This window comes from Halichoerus grypus, chromosome 8 (assembly GCF_964656455.1).
Source record: "Halichoerus grypus chromosome 8, mHalGry1.hap1.1, whole genome shotgun sequence".
Lineage (NCBI taxonomy): Eukaryota > Metazoa > Chordata > Mammalia > Carnivora > Phocidae > Halichoerus > Halichoerus grypus.
In genome coordinates this window covers 130,617,391-130,635,450 of record NC_135719.1, presented here as the reverse complement: position 1 = coordinate 130,635,450, position 18,060 = coordinate 130,617,391, and the positions used below count along the sequence as shown (strand labels likewise).

The 18,060-nt window shown below is 40.4% G+C and overlaps 1 protein-coding gene and 1 pseudogene across 15 annotated transcripts in view; one reads left to right on the top strand and one right to left on the bottom strand.

Annotated features, from left to right (window-relative positions):
* TSHR (thyroid stimulating hormone receptor) overlaps positions 1–18,060 on the bottom strand; it is a 155,321-nt gene that overhangs the window by 42,398 nt on the left and 94,863 nt on the right. For all 15 annotated transcript variants that reach the window (XM_078054049.1, XM_078054052.1, XM_078054048.1 and 12 more), the window contains one exon: positions 1,384–1,458. In XM_078054049.1, coding sequence (XP_077910175.1) covers positions 1,384–1,458 — 75 coding nt within the window. The remainder of the gene's footprint in view (positions 1–1,383; positions 1,459–18,060) is intronic.
* LOC118536825 (zinc finger CCCH domain-containing protein 11A pseudogene) lies at positions 8,960–14,619 on the top strand (annotated as a pseudogene).

The window sequence follows — 18,060 nt, the reverse complement described above, 5'->3', positions numbered from 1 at the left end:
ACCAGGACCTCTCTTTTCTTCAAAACCCCAAACAAGTCCATCTCCTTTTTGATGTGTCCTCTAAGTAACTGTACCCCCAAATAATGTATATACCTCTTATTTATCACTTATCATTATTTTCCAGTGGGAGAGGAACTTTTTAATTTTATATATAATATCTTCCCAACTAGATTTTAAGCTTCTTGAAGGTAAGGACAATGTTTTATTATCTTGCAGCTTCCCCACAGAGCCCCGCACATATTAAGGGATCATCGTATCAAAGAATTACTGATTGACTGAAACTCAGGGTCCACACAGGAGTGATTGCCTTGTCCCATAAATTTTTATTACTTCCCAGATACCCCTCCAGCAACATTTCCCATCACTATCCTCTTCTATTCTCCCTGCCATCTCCCACTCCCACCTCTTTAATACTGAACTATTTTTAGGGCCCCAAATGAGCCATACAGTTCCACACCTTTGTGTCTTTATCATGCTAGTCCCTTCACCTGTATTTTTCTTCTACCTCTCCCTCTTCTTTTCCTGGATAACTTCTATTCATCCTTAAAAACTTAATTCATAAAATATATATGGATGTCCACTTTTATTTAAAAGCCCTAGATGGAAACAAACTAATATGTTAATAATGATTATTTCTGGGTCTTGGGATAAAGGTTGATTTTAATTGTTTCCTCTCATGTTTTTGTGTTCTAATCTTTTACAATGCCTGTGAGCAGGAAAGAAGGGAAGAAGGGGCGGGTTCTTCCAGCTGGTGCTTAGAGGACCTGAGGCCATATATACACATCCATTGAACACGTTTTTATTGAGCACCTACTCTGTGCCAGGCTGTACAGATGCAATAGAGAGTCAAGTGCTGTGGTTCCTGCTGTCAGGGAGTTTATAGTTAGCTCATAATGTGTCACCAAAGCAAAGCGATAGTGTTGTCTTTTCCATTTTTGTCCCCCCAACCTCTAAGAGTTTGGATTTTGCCCTTTGTGGCTTTTTTTCCCCTGTGTAACAGTCACTTTAATATTGTTGTGAAACTCATTTCCTAATAAAATTAACCAATGGACTCCCAGAGTTTTTTGTTTTGTTGTTACACTCCATTTAAAGGCTATGTATACATCATGGTATTTTCTCCCTCATGTCTCCCTCAAAGATCAGGTCTTTGGTCCCAGCCTTATGTGCTGACTTTTAAATAGGTTTTTCAAATGTGAATCATTTCACCTGATACCTTTTCTGATGGGAAAGGGTGGGGAGTAAGTCGCAGAATGTGATTTGTCTCAGGCCATATACCACTAAAATGACCTTGGCCCACATCATCCTAGGAAGACTCCTGGCAGACAACAGCATTATAATTCTCTCATAAAAAAAAGGTAGGATGGGATAGGTGTTAATACTTACAGGAACTTCAAGAGGGGGAGCTCTTTTAGGGCATCAGGGTCTATGGAAGTTAAGCTTCTGGTGTTCCGAATCTCTCTGTAAGCATTATAGGAAACACATTCACCATAATACATCCATTTCTGTTCTTACCAAAGTTAAAATGATATGAATCAGGTTTAACAAATGTTCATGATGCGGGGCCCCAGGGACTGTTTCTGCTGGGAATCAGTCCCATCGGCAGGCAGCAAGCTCCTCCCAGGGACACACAGGCTTTATTCAGCCCTCCCCATCACTGACTTAGTTCCAGTCCATTTGAATGTATGGGTGACCTTTCTCTTAATTGTAGTCTCACAACCTTTCCCACCCCCCCCAACTTTTTATATTTAAATAGACAAGAAAAGTCCCTCCAATGGTTTGTTGAGAACAGATATCTTTATTATTAACAACAGCATGTATCCTGGCCCTGGAGCAGGAAGCTGAGCAGACTAAATGATGGATGATAGCAAGGCAGTAAGGGCGGTGAGCTTCCTCTGTCAATTGCTATTTCAGAGATAGTGGATGTAGTGAGTCTTAACAGTTCACTTGAGTTGATTTTTCTATACCAGTGTGATATCATGTATGTCAGCAACTTATATACTTAGGGTTATTTACAAGCCGATCAAAATGTACAGTTAGCATTAGTGAAGTTCATGACTGTGAGAAAGAGGTTCTCATCGGTAAAATGGAAGGTATTCAACACATGTAGATTGGTTGAAAGAGTTTAAAGGCACTCTCTATGCTTATATGTAGAGGACAGAAGAACCCAGTAAGACCTGTATCCTTTTCCCTTAGGGATGGCACCTAAGGCTAAAGGAACCTGCATCCACTCGCGGATAGTAACAACTAGAAGACTTAGGATCTGGCCCTGGACTTTTAAAAATGGTTTTACTGAAGGAGAATTTTCATAAAATTCATGTACTCCTGGTATACAATGAGGTATTTTTTAGTAAATTTATAGAACTGTGCAACCATCATCACACCCCAGTTTTAGAACATTTCTCTCAATGACAAAACCCCATTTGCCCATTTGCAGTTAATTCCCACCCCTCCCCCATGCCTAGGAACCATGGACCTGTTTTCTACCTCTGAATTTGCCCTATCTGGACATTTCATATAACTGAAATTGCAAATATGTAATCTTCTTTATTCGGCTTCTTTCACTTAGCGTGATGTCTGTGAAGTTCATACACATTGTAGTACATAGTAGTAGTTTGCTCCTTTTTATTGCTGAATGGTCAGATGGAACTGAGATCCAATGTTGATTCTACCTCTTCTTTCTGGCTACATAACCTTGGGCAAGTGTCTTGACCTCTCCGAGCCATCATTCCCTCATCTATAAAATAGGGATAATAATAGCACATCTTTCATAGGACTCTTGTGAAAATGAAATAATGTCTATAAAGTGTTTGACATGTAGCCTAGCACACAGTGAAGGCTCTATGAACAACAGTTTTATTATAACAATAGTTATTCTCCTGAGTGGAATGAAAGCTAGAATAGACATCAGAGACTTGAGGCTAGGGGTGCTGCCGTGTTCACACAAAATCAAAAAAACAAAGCACTGGGTGTGGTGTTTGACTAAGGATGTGGAGTATGAAACAGATCTTGAGAAAGAGAGGATAGAATCAGAAACTATTGGGACGCCTGGATGGCTCAGTTGGTTAAGTGTTGGACTCCTGATTTCGGCTCAGGTCATGATCTCAGGGTTGTGAGATCAAGGCCTGTGTCGGACTCAGCCCTGGGCCTGGAGTCTGCTTAAGATTCTCTCTCTCTCCCTCTCCCTCTGCCCCTGCACCCCACCCCCCCACGCCCCTGCTCATGCACTTGCTTTCTCAAAAATAAAATAATAATAATAAGAAGAAAAGAAACTATCTTGCCTCCACCTCAACTTACTGCCTTATTAATATAAACTTACTGGTCCATTGTCTTCATTAGCATAATTTTTGCCCAGCTAACTTTATTGTTCTTTACTGGAATCTCTTGAAAGACACATCCATGCTTCAACAGAAAGCATCGACAGTTTATATCCCAAGACCCTTAGAATCCCTCACCTCAAAATCAAGCTCCTGCATGGAAAGAACCACTTTAAAGTAGATTTAAAATTTTGTCCTGGTTTGAAACTAAAAGCCCTGTATTTCCGGAGCTCTGTCTGTCCTGGGTAAACTGGGATGGTTGGCTACCTTATTGCACAATCCCATAGCTGTTCCCACCTTGCCCCTCTAAGATACTTTTAGACGCTGCCGAGTTGAGGTGCCCTCTCTCTGCATGTTGAGCAATAAACTCCTCACCAGAGCTTTCCATGTGGGGAGAAGGGTTTGAACTGCTGTCCATCAAATATAAACTAGTTAGGAGAGTTTGGAAACTGAGTGTGGCTTGTGGTCTGGCAGACTGCTGCATGAACAAGCCGGACTTTAAAGAGTGGCCCAAGAGAATGTCATAGTGAAAGGCAGCCAGCCGAAGCAGCTTTAGAGGTAGCGAACGAGAAATGAGAAACTGCTGTGGGTTCCAGCTGACTAACGTAGGCTGCAACCTACATGGTTGAAAGAGGTGGGAGAGGCTTCGGGGAGAGGGGAAACAAAAAAGAGGTGGATTTCTTAGGGGAAATCTAAGATAGGCAAGAGTTACCGCAAGAAAACATCAAGGAAAAGAAGCCGCTTTCTGAGGTAAGAAGATAGTCAGCTGCTCATACTCACAAGTGACTTAAAAAAAAAAAAATCCCTCCTGAGAGAAAGAGAAATACTGTATGACCTCACTTATATGTGGAATCTAAAAAAGCCAAGCTCAGAGAAATAGAAAGTAGAATGGTGGTTTCTAGGGGCTGGGGAGGAATGGGGTCAAAGCATACATCCATTTATAAGACGAACAAATTCTGGGGGTCTGATGTACAGCATGGTGATTATAGCTAATAATATAATAAGAATACTGTGTTACATCCTTGAAAGTTGCTAAGAGAGATCTTAAGTGTCTTTACCACAAAAAAGAAATGTGACAGGATGGAAGTGTTAGCTAATGTTATGGTAGTAATCATTTTGCAGTAATATAAGTGTGTCAGATCAACACCTTGTACACCTTAACCTTACACAGTGTTACATGTCAATTTATATCTCAAACCCAGAAAAACAAAATCTCTGCTGAAGTACAGAAGGGGAGGGGGCATGAACCGCTACCTTAGCTAAATGGAGACAGATGTCAGAAGTGAATGCAGCTGGTATAACCTTTTCAATGATGGAAAGCAGAGAGGAGTAGCACTCACAAACCTCTGAAAGGAGGAAAAGGGTGAAAAAGGGGTCCAAATTTGAGTAAGTTCCAAGCCTGCGTGGGAGGGTGAACTTGAATCGCACAATTCTGAGTTAAGCCATTACAGCCCAAGAGTGCAGGAGGCTAGCTATGTTGCCAGGACGCTGGGAACACCGAGAGAAAGAAAACATGTATATAATTCCAGCATGGCAGGTTGGCATAGAGCTGTCCCCCAGAGTGAGTATGAATAAGAGGTGAGGATGGCACGGCCCCTGGATCAGCAGCCTGAGCGACTGCATGGACGAGCACCGACCTGCCTGCCCGCCTGCCCCTCTACCCAGTACTGTCCCATGAGCAAGAAATAACCTTCAGTTCCCTTAGGGCTGTTACAGAGTTTTATTTTTGTCTATTTCTTACAGTTATTAGCCTACCCAAACGAATACAGTGAGCATCGATAAAATTCTTAAAATACAGAGCATAGTGTTCATTGTGGTTGTCTCTGGTAGGTAGGTTTGGAAGCTAGGAATGTGTACTTTTCACTTTTTATTTTATCTTATTTTTTTTTAAAGATATATTTACTTATTTTAGAGAGAGAGCGCATGCAGCCGTGAGCGAGGGGAGGGGCAGGAAAAAGAGGAAGAGAAGCCGACTCCTCCCTGAGCTGAGAAAGGAGCCCAGTGGTCACCTGCCCACCTTGCCGGGGCTCAAACCCAGGACCCTGAAATCATTACCCAAGCCGAAACCAAGAGTCAGATGCTCAATCAACTGAGCCACCCAGGATACCCTATTTTATCTTGTTTAAAATTTAAAAAAAAATGAAATAAAAGGCATAAAAAAATTCCCCCAATTTAAAAAAAAAACACAAAGGAATATATATTCTATATAAAAATTTAAAAAAATATATAAAGTGCCAGATAGTCCCTTCAATCTTCAAATATGCTCTTCTATGGAGTGGGGCAATTTAGCTGTGTCAGGAAAATATCTGAGGATCTTGAAGCTTATTGATTAGAAAAGCCCAGCCTTGGAGATTACAGGGTGACCAGGGACTGGGTATACTTATCACTCAAGATGGCTCTACCCATGAGGGGGTGGGAGAACTTACTTAAGTGTAGCAGGTAATAATCCTCTTCATTTTGCAGACAAAACAATGAAGACACATTTAGCAAGAGTAAGTGACTGATCTCCTGTTACACAGAGGCAACCCTGGGCCTTAACCTAGGACTTCTAACTCCCAATACTGCTTCATTTATTATTTTTTAATGGTGTTTAAAGGAGATCATCCACCAGAACTAAAAAGAAATTTAAATACTCCTTATTGCTTAATTTCCCTTCATTGGATTTCAAATAAAATGGACATTTCAATGACATTTCTTTTTTTTTTTAAAGATTTTATTTATTTATTTGAGAGAGAGAATGAGATACAGAGAGCATGAGAGGGGGGAGGGTCAGAAGGAGAAGCAGACTCCCCGCCGAGCAGGGAGCCCGATGTGGGACTCGATCCTGGGACTCCAGGATCATGACCTGAGCCGAAGGCAGTCGCTTAACCAACTGAGCCACCCAGGCGCCCTTCAATGACATTTCAATGACAAGTGTAACAGCGATAACCAAGTGTGCAGTGTTTTCACAAACCAGCAGATCAATAATTTAGCATACATTAGGTTCATTTAATCCTATGACAAGATTCTGGGCTTTTTCTTCTTCTGGGAAACATTTATCCATTCCTTTTTTTTTTTTTTTTTTTTTTTAAGATATATTTACTTATTTGAGAGAGAGAGAGAGAGCAAGTGAATGTTGGTGGGCAGCGCAGAGGGATAAGAGAATCTTAAGCAGACTCCACACTGAGCACAGATGCCAATGGAAGTGGCAGTGGGGGGGCTTGATCTCATGACCCTGAGATCACAACCTGAGCTGAAACCAAGAGTCCAATGCTTAGCCCACTGTGCCACCCAGGTGCCCCCGTTTGTTCATTCTTAGTAAGAGCAAAGAACAGAGAAATTGGCTTGTTCAATTCAGCTGGTGTTGTGGCGGGTACTTAGCACACCAGCCTGCAGCCCACACAGTTTGGGAAATCAGCAAAGTGACAGGAGAGAGTCCCCAGGTCGGGGAGAGAGAGGCAAAGGGAAGAGAAATGAAGGCTTACATCCTTCTACTCTTAAAGAACTTTCCAACTTTTTTTTCCTTCCATCGTCCTGTGCCCCCTTTTCTCTCTTAACTATTCAACTGGCATTAGATCATGGCATTTGACTATGATCCTTAGCCTTAGAGATATTTACCCACACCCTCAACGCCCCCAGTTCATGAGGAGAAAGCATGCCAAGCTGGGTAACAAATTGAGGGCAAGAATGAAACTGACTTGGCTTTTTACCTGCAAAGTAAGATGGGGCCAACGGACATGAGAAGGTTGCAGGCTTGCACAGGCAAGGACCCTGAACTGGAATAAGATATCTGAAGAGAAGGGAAGCTGCCCCAGTTGGCATAGTTGGAATTTTAAGAAATACAAATGCAATAATGTGTAAGACTACATTGTGTAAAATAAGAAACCGAATGTGAATAAGAGCCCAAAACCTAGATCTTGGCCATCCCCCAGCTTCTTTTCAACTTACTTCAATTTGATTTTTAATTTTTTTCTAGTCTGCTTTTAAGTACCGTTAGTTCAAAAAAAAAAAAAAAATTAGGAGGCAGGCCACTCTGTCTTTGCCTAGGTCAGCTCGCTCTAGTGTGGAGAGTGGAGAGAGACTGGTTAAAACTAAAGGAATAATTATTGGACATTTATTATGTGCAACTTTACCGTGTGCTCTGGGAGGCAGAGAGAAGTAATAACTAATTAATTAACTACTTTAAAAAGAAGGTATGTATGTATTGGCAAAGCCATAATTTTGTTACCTTAAATACCTTAAATACTGCACAGTACTGAGGTGAAAACTGGGACTAAGAATTAAGTACATTAATTTTAAAGTAACATTTTCTGATAGGTTTTTTATCACATAATAAGTCACCCATGTAGTATTAATTTACATCAAGTATTAATTTTAAGATTGATGTATATTGAAGGAAGCCTTAATTTTTTAAAAAGTTTATTTCACCTGACTATAAAGATAATACGTATACATTGTAATAAGTTTTAAACACATTCACATCAAAAGATGTGAAACCTCTCATTATTCCATGATATAAAGAAAATCAGTTTTTTTCCTGTCTTTAAGTATGTTTTGTGTTTTTAAAACAGCATTATGTCAAAAGTATTTCCTCTGGGATTAAATGGTCTGTGACAACAGATTTCTAATGGTCGCTTAGTATTTCATATTAGACCCTTCTAGCTGAGCATTTGAATAGTTTCCCAGTTATTGCTATTATAAATTAACGATGAGACAAAGGGCTTTTATGTAAACTCTCACTCCTCTATTTATTTTCTTAGGGAAAATTTATTGAAGTGGAATTACTAGGTCAAAAAGTATAAAGTCTGGGGCGCCTGGGTGGCTCAGTTGGTTGAGTGTCTGCCTTCAGCTCAGGTCATGATCCCAGGGTCCTGGGATTGAGCCCCGCATCGGGTTCCCTGCTTGGTGGGGAGCCTGCTTCTCCCTCTCCCTCTACTGTTCCCCCTGCTTGTGCTCTCTTGCTCTCTCTATCAAATAAATAAATAAAATCTTTAAAAAGAAAAAGTATAAAGTCTGACAAAGCTCTTGGTATATACTAGATTCTTAGCCTCTGAAGTCCTGATTTGCCCCTACCCCCTGCTCTCTCTCAAATAAATAAATAAATCTTAAAAAGAAAAAAAAAAAAAAAGCTCAGCTAAGCCCTTCTCCATTTCCATGTGATAATTCCCAGAAATTATGACAGCTTGTGTGTAGGTCATGGCAGTGGAGAGGAAGAGGGTACATTTTTTGTATATTAGCATAGTAGAATCAACAGGACATGGTGAAGGATTAGAAGTGGGTGATAAGGAAAGAAGGTACAGTGATACCCCTCAGGTATTTGAAATATGCAGTATGATAAATGGATGTGCCATGTACCAGCTCAGCAAATAGTGGAGGAGTGGTAGATCAGAGGGAGAGGCTGATTTGTTTGGGGCATTTAAGTAGTGAGATATATGTGAGACATCTCAGAAGAGATAGCAAGGAGACCGACAGGTAAATGGCCCAATGCCAAAACGAGAGACCTGGACTAGGTACGTAAACTTGAGAATAGTTGGATAAGGTCACGGGGGGGAGAATTGTAGAGTAAGAAGAGAAGAAGACACAGGTCTGGGTCATATGGAACCCCAATGTTTAAAAGTGAGGAAGGAGCATGGACTAGCAAAGGAGAATGAGAAAGACCAACCAAGATGGTAGAGGATGACCAGGAGTGTGGAATCTCAGAGGTCAAGGGAAGAAGGTTCCGGTAAGAATAGAATGGTCCACTATTTTGAATCCTGTGTCTAGCTGTAAGATGTAATGACCATAGTTTCAGCACCGTGTTAAACGTAACTGTATTAATTGCCTGAATAGGTAGCTTTTTATCTTTGGAATGCCAGCTCTAGGTCACCAACAATTTTAGCGCATATTTTCTACCATCGCAAGTCCTATCAGCACAATCTAAGCAAGAACTGGGAAGCCGGCTCATAGGAAGCATATAGTGCATTAGCAGGAGAAGGTTGAAAAAGCAGTGAAGGGATGGTTAGAAGTGGGGGTGATGAGCTCCGAGTCCTTCCATAGCCCTAACTCAGCCAATTTACCAATCACATCGACGAAAAAGGGACAGGGAGAGAGGGAGGGCCTCTGAGGAAGAACATCCATGCAAAAGAGTAACATTAGGTTCTTTAACTGCTAATGTTCTCACTGAGGCTTTTCAGTAAATGCTAGCAATATGCAATGGCATTGGCCATCAGCACACCTTAGTTCAGTATCTATGCTTGTAGCAAATCCAACCTGGTGAAGGGCTCTGCTTTATAAATAAATCAGAGGGCTTTAGCTCTCTGCTGGGAGTGCCAGGGAAGTTGGGTTGACAGTAGATGAGTAGATGAGATAAATCATTCTATATTGATATTTGGTCTCATGCTTTCCATCTATCTCAGTTCTTTGAGGGAAGAAGAGAGATTTTTCAGCTCTGTTTCTCTCATGCGAGTAGCATAATGCTTTGTTTATAGTCATTGCTTAATAAGTGATTACAAAATAAAGGTATTAAGCATTTGTGTGGCAGGAGTCCAGAAGTCTTTACTTACCCTTTGTGCCAACTAAAACCATTTGCAGATAATAATGTAGGATATATATTAGACAAATCTGGAGAATGCAAGATGTGTTATTCTCTTATTTTCTAAGATATTAGACTGAATACCTCATATACATAAGAGAAATATCCTTTTAAAAACCCACTTCCAAACTCATCCTCTTTTTAGTTTTTGTATTTAGTAGTTTTCTTTGCTCTATGAAATTAACTCTTTTGCTCAGAGGGAGAAAGTTGGTATTTCTAAGAGAAATGTTAACAACTAGAAACTTTATGAAGAAAAGGCCATAATCATAACAAAACAGTTGCTTTTAAGAGCTGCAGGGTGTATATAGAGCTTTGTTACAAATTAGTTTCTTTGATTTTTTTTTGGAGAAAGGGGCAGAGAATCAAAATCTCTGTCTTTTTAAAGCTATGCATTTTCTTCTGAGTGTGACTTTAACTGCGTCTCATGGGTTTTGATTTGTCATTTTTTTATTGTCATTTAGCTAAAACTATTTTCTAGTGCCTACTGTGATTTCTTCTTTGACTCATGGTTATTTAGAAGTGCATTGTTTACTAGTCAGAGAACTTGATTTTAATTTTTTGTAAGCTATTGAGACTTGCTTTCATGGCCCTACATATGGTTAATTTTGATAAATGTTCCATGTGTCCTTGAAAAGAATATGTACTCTGCAATTGTTGGATACAATATTTTATATAAGTCAATAAGGTTAAGTTTGCAAATTATGTTGTTCAAACCTTATTAATTTCTTATCAGTATTTTTACTTTTCTTGTATGCATGTTCTATCGGATAAAGCTCTATTGAAACAAATCCCCACTATGATGGTGGGTATCTATTTTATTTTTTCAGTTCTGTCAATTTCTGCTTTACATGGTTTGAAGTTCTCCTACAGATATTAAAATTTAGAATCATTGTATCTCTCTGTAGTAATCCTTTTTATCATAATAAAATTTCCCTTTTTATATATAGTAAGACTTCAGGGTTAATATATAGCAGTATATTTATATCTATTTTCTCTTGGTTATTGTTTGCATGTTAATATTTTTATCCTTATACTTTCAGTCTTTTTATAGCATTGTATTTAAAGTATGTCCTTTGTGAGAAGCATACAGCTGAATTTTTTTTTATTTTATTAACTTACCTGGAAATCTTTGTATTGTAGCTGGAATATTAAGTCCTTTTACATTTAATGCAATTAATGTAAATACTGATTATTTGGTGTTAAATCTACTATTTGTTTTAGAAGTTCTTCATTACTTCTAATTTCTTGCCCTTTTTGTAGTAATTTTTTTTTAGATTTTATTTATTTGAGAGAGAGCACAAGCAGGGGGAGCGGCAGTGGGAAAGCAGACTCCCCACTGAGTGCAGAGCCCAACACAGGGCTTGAGGCAGGGCTCGATCCCAGGACCCTGAGATCATGACTTGAGCCAAAGTCAGATGCTTAACAGACTGAACCACCTGTGCGCCCTTTGTAGTAATTAATTTTTATTATTCTGTTCCTCACTACTATTAGCTTGTTAGTTATCTATTCTTTTACAATTATTTTAGCTGTTGCCCTATGGATTAAAACATGTATTCGTTAGGGTGTTGCTGCTGTGAGGAGGGCGGGTGGCAGCAGCGAAGAAAGAAGGAAGACGTGGCAGCAAGCAGGAGTTGGGGACAGTGTCGGCGGTTCAGACTGATGAAACCGTCTTGAAGAACACCCCCTACACTCCCATAATTGGTGCGAATTCCTGGGGGAAGGCCCATGTTGTTGACATCTTGCAGGCCTTGATTCTGGATCTTGAGAAGGAGGCTGTAGGACTAGTGGTAGCGATGCTTTTTAGGATTTGGGGATATTCCCTTCCCCAAAATTTCCTGGAAAATTGACTCATATTAAGTGTGAGTAAAAGGGGTAATAGATTGGAACTCAGGGAAGACACAGAGGTTCCTGTTGAGAGCAACCAGCTAATGATTGCATTTTAAAAGACGATTTCTGTGATTGAGTTGTCTTTTGGAAGATTAAACCCATTTCAAGAGGATTTGGAGCTGGTCCTTGCCTTGAGGAAGCAGTGGCTTGTTTTCAAGAAGCCGCTTCTGATCTGAGGATCTACCCAGCCTGCCTAATCAAGGAGAATACTGCTTTTTTATTTTTATGTTTTTCCTATTCTACATGTACCAAAGGTGACGGCTGTCCCTTCCGTCACTGTGAGGTTGCACTAGGAAATGAAACTGTTTGCACATTATGGCAAGAAGGGCGCTGGTTTCAACAGGTATGCAGGTTTTGGCACGTGGAGATTGACAAAAAATGTAGTGAGATTCCTTGTTACTGGGAAAATCAGCCAGTGGGATGTCAGAAACTAAACTGCGCTCTCCGTCACAAGATTATGTTGATGGCCTTTTCCTACCTCCAAAAAAACTGTGTTGTCCACTGTGCCTGAGTCACCAGAAGAGGAAGTGAAGGCTAACCAGCTCACAGTTCAACAGAACAAATTGTCTGTCCAGTCTAATCCCTCCCCTCAGCTGCGAAGTGTTATGAAAGTAGAAAGTTTAGAAAATGTTCCTAGCCCCACCCATCTACCAGTTGTAATCAATGCTGCAGCTGATGATGAAGATGATGATGATCGGTTTTCTGAGGAAGGTGATGAAACCAAAACACCCATCCTGGAACTGCCTTCCGAAGTTCATAATGGATTACAGACAGCCTCTGCCCAAAAACCTGGGGTCAATTTGAAACAAGGTGAATGTTTGAATTTTGGAATAAAAACTCTTGAGGAAATTAAGTCAAAGAAAATGAAGGAAAAATCCAAGAAGCAAGGTGAAGTTTCTTCTGGAGTTTCCAGTCTTTCACTCCAACCTCAGCCCATTCCAGGTTTTGAAAAAGAGAATGTCTGGACTATAGTGAGGACAGTAATTCTTTCCAGCAAACAAGGAGAAGAACCCTTGGTAAGACTGAGTCTCACTGAGAGACTGGGAAAATGAAAATTTTCAGTAGGTGAGGACAGCAATCCTCCATTAAAGCGTAGCCTTGCACAGAGGTTAGGGAAGAAAGTAGAAGCTACAGAAACTATGAACGCTGACAAAGCACCAAAGAAAGCTCACGTTTCCAAGTCTCTGAAGGAGCGATTAGGCATGTCAGCTGCTCCAAACATTGAGGAGTCAGCAGAGAGTCACTAAAGTTGGTGAGATCCATGTGAAGACATTAGAAGAGATTCTTCTTGAAAAAGCTAGTAAGAAACGTGGAGAATTGCAACCTAAACTCAAGACAGAAGGACCTCCAAAAGTTGATGATTCTACTTTAGGAACAAGAAGCCCTTCCACTATCTGAATCAAAACCTTCTCTGAGGTCCTGGCTGGAAAGAAACATCGGCAGCAGGAAGCAGAGAGACAAAAAAGCAAAAAGGATGTAAGTTGCATCAAGCTAAAGACCAATAGTGAAATTAAAAAGACAGTGGTTTTGCCTCCTATAGTTCGTTAGAGCAAAGGACAATCAGAGGAGCCCGCAGGTGGGACAGTCTCTGGAGGAGGTGCTCATCAAGATGCTGGAGGAAATGAAACAGGAGATGGCACTGCGGGCACAGCAGAGCTCTGAGAGCAGCACCAGCTCCCAGCCTCAGCTTGAGGCCACCCCCCAGGGGCAAGGCAGCTCCTCTGAATCACACACACACAAAAAAACAGGTATAAAAGAAGAGAAGAGGGGCGCCTGGGTGGCTCAGTCGTTAAGTGTCTGCCTTCGGCTCGGGTCATGGTCCCAGGGTCCTGGGATCGAGCCCCGCATCGGGCTCCCTGCTCAGCAGGAAGCCTGCTTCTCCCTCTCCCACTCCCCCTGCTTGTGTTCCCTCTCTCGCTGTCTCTTTCTCTGTCAAAAAATAAATTAACAAATCTTAAAAAAAAAAAAAAAAGAAGAGAAGAAACTTCAAGAAGGAAGTGAGGTTGCTTCCCAGAGCAGTGTTCCTAGAACAGAGGCTAAAGAGGCTTCAGTAGAGACCACAGGAGTTGGCATCACTAAAATTCAAGTCAAGAGACGTGAGACCATGAGAGAGAAGCACATGCTGAAACAGCTGGAGAGGGAAACCTCACAGAAGGAAAAATCAATTTTGACACCCCTTTGGGGAGATGTAGACTCTTGCAATACTCAGATAGCAGAGAAGCCAGTGCTCACTACTGGGTGGGCATCACACGGCACCTGACAGAGCGGCTTCCCACAAAGTCGTCCCAAAAGGCAGAGGTAGAAACCTCAGGCACTGGGGACTCAATACTGAATGTGAGATGTGCAGCACAGACCTTGGAAAAAAGGGGTAAAGCTAAACCCAAAGTCAATGTGAAGCCATCTGTGGTTAAAGTTGTCTCATCCCGCAAACTGGCCCCCAAGCGCCAAGGCAGCGGAGGTCCACCCTGCTGTCATGGCAGCTGTGAAGCCACTCAGCTCCAGCGGCGTCCTCCAGGGAGGCCCCAGCAAAAAGCGGCTGTGGCGGTTATCCCACTCCTTTCTGAGGACAAGTCAGTCAATATGCCTGAGATGTAAATAACTAGAGACCCTCTTGTGTTGCCTCCACCTCAGTCCTCTTCAGATTCCTCCCCACCGGAAGTATCTAGCCCTTCTTCATCCCAGATGGCTGCGAAAATTCACCGACTCAGCTCCACCTCAACAAGAAAGCCCCTGCTTTCTGTGGAGGGTGATTTTGAGAAACTAATATGGGAGATTTCAGGAGGCAAATTAGAAGCTGAGATCGACTTGGATCCCAGGAAAGATGAAGATGACCTTCTGCTTGAGCTTCCAGAGATGATTGATAGCTGAAGTCAGTAGAACATTAAAAAAAAAAAATTGGAATTACTTTCATCTATTATAACATTTACCCACGATGATCATTTCTTTAGTCTAGAATTTGTCCCAAATCAGAAGTATACCTCTGAATTACCCTTACATGTCCTAGACTCCTTGGAGCCAGATTTTTACAGTCCCTTGATAACCATTTTGTCCATTCGATGCCATGGTTTAGCATTCTATGAGAAAAAATGTTCTCTTACACATCTCCACAGAAAAACTGAGAGGGAGATCCAAGTCAAAGGCTGCAAGAGAACCTAGTCTCCTTGAGGTATTTGTCAGTTTGGGCTTTTTCCCCCCTTTGCTGTAGTATTTCTTTTATGTATTGTCTTAATGTACTTATTAATGTAACCTGAGTTTGAAAAGGATGAAGACCAGCTGCTGCCCCTGCTTTCACACTACCACTAAACAAAAGATCCACTCCATCTGCATTAAATTGTATGTCTTTTTAAAGATATTTGGAGATTCAACTAAACTTTAGAGAAGGCTGAGCAGCTCCAGAAGCTTATAATCTGTACATAACTTTTTGAACCTGATTTCCATGCTTCTGCTGCTCTGTAAGCCTCTGGAGAGCAATAGCTAATTTATTATTACTGTAATTTGTTAAGGCTTTAAAGTACCTCAGAGGTCTTCTGAAACTCATTTTTTATTTCTGGGATTCCCTGGATTCTTAATAAGAGATGGTGACATAATGATTAGAGGAATTCTTTTTTTAGCATGAAAGTTGTTCTTTCTCTTCTTCAGTACTTGCCTTCTACTGGCATTGAATTATCACAGGGATAAAAATTGGTTAATTTTTTATTTCTAACTCTCCCAGCAAACTCCTCTTGCCCAGTATTTATTTGGTACCCTTTAACCACCAGAGGGGGTAAAAATGAACTCTAAGCTGCCAGTGTTTATCTCTGGACTGTAACAGTACACTGAATTATAATATAGCAGGGATTGTTGAGATGCTCTGGGGTGTACTGCATACCTTCCAGTTTTCTTAATTTCTGAATTGAGTTTTCTTTTCTTGATGTCAGTCTTTTTCATATAACCTCAAGGTTTAGACTTGTGAAGGAATAAGTATGGTGGGGATAAGAGTCTTGAAAGGAGACATATTGTACATAATCAGAAGCAAAAGGAAAGAAGGACTTGTCCATTTTTGATATTTTGCAATAGGTGGCCAGTTTTGTTTCTCACAGGGAAATCTGATCCACCTGTCATGTTGGCTCCTAAGGAATTGCTGTTGTAAGCGGCTCCTCAAGAGTTGAACCTCATGTAGCCTTTTTGGGAATATGGAAAAGGAAAAAAGCCACAGGACTGCCCATTCAGTCTTGGGAAGATCTGGATGATTCTGCACAAGCAAAAATGACTTGAAACTTACATATAGACATCTCTCTACCAATCCATCTTCAGCTGACTGAATGTTGTATAATAGCCCTTCTCCAAAGTAGGAGTGGAATGTTCTGGTTTCACCAGATTTTCTACCAGATGGACTTCACAGATATATTCAGAGCATTCCATCCCAAAGCAACAGAATATACATTCTTCTCGAGTACACATGGAACATTCTCCAGAATAGATCAGGTCAGGTCTCAACCAGTACCAAAAGACTGGGATCATTCCCTGCATATTTTTGGATCACAATGCTTTGAAACTTGAACTTAATCACAAGTGGAAGTTTGGAGAGAACTCAAATACATGGAGGCTAAAGAGCATCCTACTAAAGAATGAATGGATCAACCAGGAAATTAAAGAAGAATTTAAAAAATTATGGAAACAAATGAAAATGAAAACACAACTGTTAAAAAATCTTTGGGATGCAGCAAAGGCAGTCCTAAGAGGGAAGTATATAGCAATTCAAGCCTATCTCAAGAAACAAGAAAGGTCTCAAATACACAACCTAACCCTACACCTAAAGGAGCTGGAGGAAGAACAGCAAATAAAGCCTAAACCCAGCAAGAGAAGAGAAAAAATAAAGATCAGAGCAGAAATCAATGAAATAGAAACCAAAAGAACAGTAGAACAGATCAACTAAAGTAGGAGCTGGTTCTCTGGAAGAATTAATAAGATTGATAAACCCCTGGCCAGACTTATCAAAAAGAAAAGAGAAAGGACCCAAATAAATAAAATCATGAATGAAACAAGAGAGTTCATAACCAACACCAAAGAAATACAATTATAACATACTATGAGCAACTATATGCCAACAAATTAGGCAATCTGGAAGAAATGGATGAATTCCTAGAGATGTATAAACTACCCAAACTGAAACAGGAAGAAATTGAAAACCTGCACAGACCCATAACCAGCAACGGAATTGAAGCAGTAATCAAAAATCTCTCAACAAACAAGAGTCCAGGGCTGGATGGCTTCCCAGGGGAATTCTATCAAATATTTAAAGAAGAATTAATACCTATTCTTCTGAAGCTGTTTCAAAAATAGAAATGGAAGGAAAACTTCCCAGCTCTTCCTATGAGGCCAGCATTACCTTGATCCCAAACCCAGACAAAGACCCCACCAAAAAGGAGAATTACAGACCAATATCCCGGATGAACATGGAAGCCAAAATTCTCACCAAGATACTAGCCAATAGGATCCAACAGTACATTAAAAGGATTATTCACCACTACCAAGTGGGATTTATTCCTAGGCAGCAAGGGTGGTTCAACATCTGCAAATCAATGTGATACACTACATTAATAAAAAAAAAAAAAAAGGACAAGAACCATATGATCCTCTCAATAGATGCAGAAAAAGCATTTGACAAAGTACAGCATCTTTTCTTGAAGAGTTTTACTTCACAGTGTAGGAATAGAGAGAACATACCTCAGTATCATAAAGGCCATGTATGAAAAGCCCACAGCAAATATCATTCTCAATGGGGAAAAACAGAGCTTTTCCCCTAAGGCCAGGAACACGGCAGGGATGTCCACTATCACCGCTGTTGTTGCAGATGACATGATGCTTTTGGGAAAACCCAAAAGACTCCACTGAAAAATTGCTAGAACTCATACAGTACTTCAGCAAAGTGGCAGGATATAAAATCAATGCACAGAAATCAGTGGCATTTCTATACACTAACAATGAGACAAAAGAAAGAGAAATTAAGAAGTTGATCCCATTTACAATTGCACCTAAAACCATAAGATATCTAGCAATAAACCTAACCAAAGGTACTCAGAACACTATAGAACACTCATGAAAGAAATTGAGGAAGACACAAAGAAATAGAAAAACATTCCATGCTCATGGATTGGAAGAGCCAATATTGTTAAAATGTCTATGCTACCTAGAGCAATCTATACATTCAATGAAATCCCTATCAAAATACCATCAACTTTTTTCACAGAGCTGGAAAAAACAATCCTAAAATTTTCATGGAACCAGAAAGACCCTGAATAGCCAAAGGAATGTTGAAAAAGAAAACCA